The 8,942-nt window shown below is 36.1% G+C and overlaps 1 protein-coding gene across 1 annotated transcript in view; it reads left to right on the top strand.

The window, feature by feature from the left end:
- Positions 1–8,942, top strand: part of Spef2 (sperm flagellar 2) — a 151,266-nt gene that overhangs the window by 79,141 nt on the left and 63,183 nt on the right. Inside the window, exons 17-19 of the mRNA XM_026783829.1 lie at positions 1,839–1,947; positions 2,966–3,123; positions 3,913–4,080. Of these exons, the coding sequence (XP_026639630.1) occupies positions 1,839–1,947; positions 2,966–3,123; positions 3,913–4,080 (435 nt within the window). The remainder of the gene's footprint in view (positions 1–1,838; positions 1,948–2,965; positions 3,124–3,912; positions 4,081–8,942) is intronic.

Raw genomic sequence — 8,942 nt, 5'->3', positions numbered from 1 at the left:
AAGACAAGACAATGGCGGCCAGTCTGTAGGGCAAATGTAGGGATTTTTGGAACTGGTTGAAGAGCTCCATGTGCTATATAGGAGTCCTAGTAGGATAAAAGTTTGCACTGGGAATCTTAGTATTTAAGATCACAAAGATGGATCATCCAGGGCCACAAAAAATACTGGAGCAATGGTAGTGAGTGTTGAAAATAAAAGGAAAGAGGGACAATACCTGAATGTGAGACAGAGATAGGGGAGAGAGGAGGTAGGAAGAAGAAAGAGAGATCTAATTCATGTGCAGAAATTCTCAGCACATGTGAGGTATGGACCACAAGACAGTGACAATAGTATCTCTTCAGAAAGTGTTCACATTTTTCTTTCCGTCATCCATTCTGTAGATGGGAAACAGTTGATTGCTCTACACTGTGAGGGGCCTTGATTGCCTTGAATGTTGTTAATTTCCCCTTTTGTGTTCTTTTGCTCTGAGCAATTCTTATTCCTTTTAATCTAGTCCAAGGCATTCTTTCTTGGCTTTGGATATAGTAAGTTTTATAACAACAACAATGAAAATCAACCATGATTTTATATTTCAAATCCATTTCATCTTGTCATCTTGGTTTATCATTAATATAGATGGGAAGAAAAATATTACTTTATTTATGAGGTCTTTCATTTTCTAGAATGCTATTAAATCACATTCCAATGCTGCTTTGCTTTAAGTCTAATTTCTTTTAGTCTAGCTCAAGACTATCTTTCTTCTTTGCTATTTTTCTATTTATTCCCTGTTGATAAGTATATTGTGTTTTGAATGAAACTCAATGAGAGTTGCTGAAATTGTTTTACTTAAATTGTTTTGGTTTCATATGGTCAATTTCTTTATGCTTATTCTCAATTGACTTCATAATTCTGGAAAGAGGCATAGATATTTCACAGTTTTATAGTATGGTATCAGAAAATAGTTTTATGTATATGTCTCTTTATGGTCACCTTATTTTACTCCAAGTTTTACTTCCAAATTCTGATTTTCTTTCTCCAAGTTTGTTATCCATGACAATCCATCCTTTCTCATTCTTATCTTTTCATGTTGTTAAGTCGAACATTTTAGACAGGGGTTTTCTGAAATAAAGGGTTTGCTCTGCTCTTACATAGTCCATTCTAAAATAAAAACCTGGGCAATCCTGGAGTAAAATATATGAGCTATCGGGAGTGTGGTCTGATCAGGGCTGGAAAATGTTCCACTGCATCTAGGAGGCCGGAATATTTTATGATGAAATTCAGAGAGAAGAAATCATGAACCATTCACACTGAACCTCAGTAGTGTCGACTAAGACAGAGAAGACAGCGCAATACAGGCAGAGTCCTCAGAGAGGAGGGAATGTTCCTGAATCAGAATATAGTGACACCCTGGTGGTCAGACTTCAACTGAGAGGGAAGACGGCATGATATGTCATTTTTTTCTTTGTTAATTTTGCTTGTCTCTTTTATTCATTTATTAGTGTGTGTGTATGAGCACACATGCATGCACACACATTTTTGGGCATATATCTTTTGTTTTGTTTTGTCTTAGTATTATTTGTCTTATTGCAAATTTATTTTGGCCTTTATTTTTTATTTTAAAAAATAAATAGAAGTTGGGTAGGTAAAGTGATGAAGGAGAATATGTAATGAGTTGGGGAAGGGAAAGAATATAAATACAAATATATCCTATGTAAAAAAAAAATTAAAAGACACTAAAATAACATTAGACCAAAATACAGCTATATCTACTTGGAATCTTGCAAGTGTGTTTTGGTAATAAGTAGCATTTTAGTTTTGTTTTTTTTTTTTTGATTGTCTAATTATTTTTTGTACCATAGCCAAGGAACTCTCACATGAAATTTCTCATGAAAACATTGCTCAACAAGAAGTTTCTACATGCCAAGAAAGAGATGGAGACAATAACTTAAGAGACCAGATACACCATAGGTCAGTTTTAAGCTTTGTGTTCTTTCTATTCCTTTCCATTCAAAGACGCTAACAAATGGTGACTTTGGAATAATAAGATCTATGAAAAAGACATACTCCCTTACCATTGAGTCCTTTTTTTTTTTGTTTGCATTGAGTGAAATATTTATATTGATACAGGTTTTTGCATTGAGTGAAATATTTATATGGAAGCTTTTGTGGTGGAAACCACAGTTGCTATAGTCTGAGGAAGGAAACCGATCAGAAAATACTTACAAGTTAATTATATCAAATTCAGCAAACACTTAGAAAATACCAATGAAGATTATGGAATTTCAAAGTGCAGTGAGTCAGACTGGGAAAGTTTGTAGTAGCCCTTTCGTTATACTAAAATGAAGTTACATGGTGTTCTTTGAATTGTGTGTAATTTTCCTTTGGAAAAGAAAATGCAGGCAAAATTAGGCAATTTCATGAAAGCCTGAGAGATCTAAAAATAAGAAGTGAGACAGGATGTGTAATTTGAGCTACATGAAGCTGACTACGCCCTAGGAAGAAAAAAAAATGATTCAAGAAAAGTTTTTAGTAAATTAGTCTGTGCCATCTCTCTCTACAAAGAACTTTCACTTTGTGTGTCCAAGAAAAAACATTCTATGGCCTGATTGTGGGTGCTGTGGGACCATTAGAAGAGTCCTCAGACTCCTTCCACCGCTAGTGTACATGATACTGTCTGGTTTTTAAACAGAGATCTGTTCTTACATCAGATGCTTACTGAATGGGTACCATTTTCAAATCCTTCTCACTCCTACTTCTCAAATTATAAAAACTATCTCGTGATGCCATCAGACAAGATCTTTTACATTTAGTATTGCTCTATCATCTATAGATTTCATAAAGTTGCTTTTTTGAGTTGAATTTCTTTGTTAGTCTTCTTCTTCATCATGAATTGTCAAATAGATCACACTAAATGCCATGTTTAATGTTTCTTTATGCAGTCATTTAAATCAGTATCACATATTCATATAAGATCCTTATTTTGCAGAATTGTTGGCTTCTTGGACAACTGGCCATTGCTGGAAGAGTGGTTTACAGAGCCACAAAATATTTTGACAAAAATAAATGCTGAAATAGATGAAGGGGCTTTGTGTCAGAGAGTAAAAGAATTTTTTGCTAATGAAATAGCAAATAAAAAGCTAAAAGGTAATTATACGTGTATATGCATGCATACATTGAATAGTATACATTATGTCTTCATAATATTCAGCTCTTTCCCCATCTTCTCACAAATCCACCACCACTCAGATACCCCAAACAACTTTTTGTCATCATTTTTTTTTTTAACTCAGTGAATCCAGTTACCACTGTCTGTAGATTCTCAGATGTGTGATCATCCATTGACGTGAGGTAGACTTACCAGGGAATATCCCATTTACATCCAAACCCCTACATTTTAAATCCCATTGCTTTAACCTTTTGTTTGTTTTTCATTTATTGAGATCCAAAGATGATGTGGAACTCACTGTGTAAGCCAGGCTGGCTTCCAGCTTTAGGTGAGGCTCCTGACACCTGAGATGACAGGCATTGAGTGCCTCTCATGATTGTTCTCTTCCTATGCACTTCTTTGCTGTTCTAGATCATTTTAATTCATCTTTTATTTTTCCAGTTTTTACTTTGACATTTGACATCAGCTCCCTAACTTTCTAAACACACACACATACGCACACACACACACACACACACACACACTCAATCACACCCGTCCCGTCATCATTTGCATAGCCATAACTATAAGGCAAAAAAATAAAGAAGAGCCCAAAGAATGAATGTTCGGTACAGTAAGTATATTTGTTGCGATTTTAAAGCAAATGTAATATGCTGCAATAATTTTGCTAATTACAATTTTATAATAGTTTTTATATTTTTTTAGTTAATGAAATAGTAGGCACCTAGAACCCCTAATGCAGGTTCGTTTTTATCATTCTTCTGAAGTTGAAAAGATATTAGAAGAAAAGGAAGCCGAGAAGAAGGCAGCAGCTTCTGGAGCCGAGGCTCCTACCACCCGTCCTCCCCTTCCTTCTGAAGCAGAAAAAGACAAGGAGATGCATCTTCATCGTGAGACATCAAAACTTTCTCCTGGGAAAGGAAAGACACCCTCAGGTGACTGACAAACTGATGATAACCCTGTTTGTCAGTTTCTTATTTTCACAGAGAAAAGAATGATGAACTACAGCACCAGGCTACTTAGCTAGATTCCCACTTTGGTGACTTCAGTCATTTGAAACAAATACCTTTTGTAATCTTGATATCTGAGGTGTTAGGGACACTGCCAGGTCCCTGATAGGCAGAGTACATGCTCTACCACTGACTACATCCTCCTTCAAGGTAAAGCAAAAATGTTTGTTTAGAACAGCAAGTGTCTCACCTCTTTCTTCCACAGGGCACGTGGAGTCACCCCACTCATGCTAGCTACTGAGCGTAAGTGGGACAGGAAGAGGAAGGCTGTAGAGCAACAGGAAGGCTTTAGTGCAGCAGGAGGAATGAGCAGTCTGCTGAGTTACAGAACTGTATTCTTGTAAAAAGTGAGAACATTTGGGAAAAAAATGGGAATTAGTACAGTCAGGATATTCTTTTTTTTTTCTTTTTTCTTCTTTTGTTTGTTTGTTTGTTTTGAGGCAGGTTTTTTTGTGTATCTTTGGAGTTTGGCCTGGAACTCACTCTGTAGACCTGACTATCCTCTAACTCACAGAGATCTGCCTGTCTCTACCTCCCTAGTGCTGGAATTAAAGGTATACACCATCACATCCAGCCAGACAGGATATTCTCATATCCCTACAAACAATGTTAGACACTTGAATGTGTGTATAGCCAGAGATATTTGGTTAGGTGATTATACAAAGAATACTGGTAGTACTAATGAGATATCTCAGTGCGTAAGGTTACCTCAGTTGCATCCCCAAGATGCCTGTAGTGGAAATAAAGAACCAGGTCTCAGACGTTAATGTACACATGCTTACTGTGGTATACACACACACACACACACACACACACACACACACACACACACCCATTCTTACCTGACACCCACTAAGCTTAGATGTTCGTAGAAAAAGCCTTGTCGAAATACATTTTAGATTAAGTAGTTTGTTCTAGATTCTTAGCCACTAGGTCTGTAAATTTAACATCAAATGACAAAATGAGCAGGACAAAATCTGTGTGTTTAAAATTGTCCTAGTGATATATGTATGATACCAATATCAGTTTGTCATGTGATGTGGCTTCACAAGCGGTTAACTGTTCAGTTGTCTAGCTCAGTGCTTCTCCTTGGTGCGTCATAACTGTCTCTAATAACATTTTCACTGCATAGAGATTTGATAGATGTTGAATTAGGAGCGGCGGGGCTGCGTCCCCGGCACCCGGCCGCCCACATGGCTAGCTTAGCTTATGCCCCGAAATAATTAAACGGAAACTGTATTCTTTTAAACACCGCTTGGCCCATTACATCTAGCCTTTTCTCGGCTAACTCTCACACCTGGACTAGCCCATTTCTAATATCCATGTAGCTCACGAGCTGGCTTACCGTGAATGATCTTAACCTGTGTCTGCCTGGAGTGGGAGAACCATGGTGACTCACTGACTCAGCTTCTTTCTCCCAGCCTTCTCTTCTGTTTACTCCACCCACCTAAGGGTTGGCCTATCAAGGGGCCTAGGCAGTTTCTTTATTCCTTAACCAATGAAATCAACAGATTGATATATGACACTCCCACATCAGATAGAAATCTGTAATTCTTTACAAAATTAAATTTAATCATAGTAAACAAAATTTTGAGACAAAGGTACAAATTTTGTTTCAAATGATTGAAGTTATTTTAAGTGACACAGATAATGATATTTTAAAGAACATTTTGCCTAAACATATCTGGGTTTAACTAAATGCAAGATATGTGAATATTGAAAATGCTTTTAGCATAAGACAGTGAAATGTAAGGACACACACACATATAATTAAAATTAGAAACTTTAACTTAAACGTCTAGAAGAAAACTTCCACCCTTTACAATGTGATTTACTGAGAAGGTCTCTTCTCAAGTGCTGGAGAACTCTCCACCATGGTTTTTTGAGCTTTCTTATTATCAGAACATTGGTGTAAAACTCTGCCTTCCCTGGTACCAATCTCTGACCTTTCTGATTCTGACACAGTCCAGTAGTTAACTTTAATATTAAGTTTCTGGAAGATTTATTTTCTATTTTAAAGTTGTAACCTTGACTAGTGTACACTGGAGGAATAATAAATATGTTTTGGTTTCACTGAGTAATTGTACCTGTCTTTTTTTCCATCAAGGGCAGGACTAGTTCCTTATCTTATAAAAATATATAAAATGGCTCATTTCCACCTGCCTTACTCCATTCACACACAAAGCATTTTTTTTTGTTTTTTTTAAGGAAAAAGTTACCGTGAAAAAAAAATAATTATTTTTTTTTAAGCAACACCCAGAACACCAGCATCAAAATTGGGTAGAGGAGGCACAGTCCACTTAATCCTATCAGATTTGGTTCAAATACAATTCTAGAACACAGATAGCCATTTCATATTTGCTACAACTTTCCTTAGGATTCAACTAAAAAACTTCCACATTTGCTCCCCCGTTAAAGGTCTGTGCTGAAATCTATCATCAAATGTTGGCATTTAGCTTAGAATTAAATTTCTCAATATAAAATAATAATATCCATGCTGCTATCTAACAGTAGTATTTAGGATGAGCATGGTAATGCAAACCTATAACCCCAGGATTTGCTAAGATACAAGGAAAATGAGGTGTTTGCGGCTAGTTTGGGGTATACAGTGAGCCTAAGGGCAGCCTGAGTTACATCACACACACACACACACACACACACACACATTCATACACACTGAGATGTCAGAACATATTTTAGATAACCTTTAAAATGGAAAAGAGTACATTACTTCTAACAGAAAATGTTTTCAATAAAACTTTATAAAGCCAGTGTCTTATTTGGTTTGTCTCTGTCACCTGTACTAACAGACAGAATTAATTATGTATTTGGATACCTAGAATATTTTTATAATAAATTTTTCTAATTACTAATCTTATTTCTTTAAAACAATTAGTTGATCCAAACATGTACACTCTATGAGATGCATTGTCAGGTATCTGTATGTTTACAAAAGTTCTTTTAGGTAAACATGTTTCTAGAGTAATCCTCTATGTCATTTACTTGTTTATTTCTATGGTATTTTGGCTGTCGGAGAGGAAATATTCAAATGAAAGTAACATGCATTTACAAAAATTTTAGCTATCACTCTAAACATGCACAAAATGAATAATATGAGCTCTCTACATCATAACAATTTAAACTGTCATTTTACTCACTGAAGAAAGTACATATTCGAAAATTGAGAGACAGGAATTAGCATTTTGGTAACTAATGCAGCATAGAGTCGTGAGTTTGTTTTTTTTAAGGACTAAATCATCATCTACCATTTGAGAGACGTAGTACTGACCTCCATATTGTCCATTTCCCAGTTTCCCAATAAACTTTTAAGTAGGTTCTAAGGAATGTAAGATAAATATGCCCAAGTTATTCTTTGCGGTATAAATTAGAGTCAGTAATATTGGAAATACATAAGTCACTAGGTAATAGATTACATGTCCAACAGGAGATTAAAGATATGTCATATCAAAATAATGTAGTTATTGAAATCTTCCTCAAAGTGTTTCATTTTTATTAATAAACTGGTTTTCATATTTTTTACATTTTATTATTATTTATTACTGTATTATGTTGCATGCGTATGCATGGTATACAAGATGTGGACCCTGGAGTCAGTTCTTTCTCTCTATCTCTGCCCTTCTGGGGATTCTGTGTTGAGCTCAGATTATCAAGCTTGCATTATCAGGGGGCAACACCTTTACTTGCTGAGTCATCTTGCATTGTGGGAACTTATTGAATGTGGGTCATTTTGTGTCATTAAATTTAAATAAATTTGTGCTTCAAATGGGCTTGCAATTTACCTTACCCCCTCCACAATCCCATTATAGATTATGAGCAAGCCCATCACTAAATATCAATATTAAAGCTAAGATTAAACCTGTTCGCATGACAACATAGAATATAATTGGCATTTTCGCTCAATGAGAGAAAATGTAGAGTCTGTCTTCAGATTGATTTCAAATCACAGGAAAAAAAAATGATTCATTTGGGGCAGTTCACAAATAGAGTTAATTACTTAGAGATTGAGGAGCCTGGGCTTTTTAGTAAGTCACCAATGGTATTTTTGTGTTGAATTTTGTTTAGAACTCCAGCATGGTAAGCAAGACTCTCAACATGAAGTAAAAGGAAAGAGAGGTGAGACTGCATTCAAAGGAAAAGTAGCGCCAATAAAGTTAGGTGTTGTTCCGGGTGCTCCTCACTTTTCAGGTATCTCAGTGAAAACAGCCACAAGGAACAGCAGTGCATCCTGAGACTACTTCCTTGGGGCATTCCGAAATCATTTGGGGCATTCCAAAGAAATCAGCCTCAGCCTATGTGCAGCCTAGTGCTCACCCAAGGCTATGCTGAGAAAAGTGGTACTTTCAAGAGATACTGAGGTGATTGCCTATAGGTGGAGTATCTGTTCATCGTAGATATTACAGGTGTTGTCTAGGCGCTAAGCTTTGCTCCCAGAAAGGTCCTGCTGTACCTTCTGTGGCCTCCCAGTAAATTGTATTCACTAACAAGCACTTTGGTACAAAGTCAACATCTTTCTTTCGAACACAACAGAATAGGAGTGGAGCTAAAACTTTATATTGTACCAATAATGACTAGCTATTACATTTTCTGCAATGTAAGTATGACATATTCTCACCAAATAGCTCCTATATGAGATTCTAAGCAAAAAAAAAAAATCATTTGAATCAAGGAGCATGAAAAGTTGCCTTCTATTGAGTGAGTAGTTATAAAATGAGTTGTAGTCGGAGACTGCTCATTCATTTCCTGGCCACCCAGTCCCAATAATCACA

Source organism: Microtus ochrogaster, chromosome 19 (genome assembly GCF_000317375.1).
Source record: "Microtus ochrogaster isolate Prairie Vole_2 chromosome 19, MicOch1.0, whole genome shotgun sequence".
Taxonomy (NCBI): Eukaryota; Metazoa; Chordata; class Mammalia; order Rodentia; family Cricetidae; genus Microtus; species Microtus ochrogaster.
This window is presented reverse-complemented; position numbering and strand designations above follow the sequence as displayed.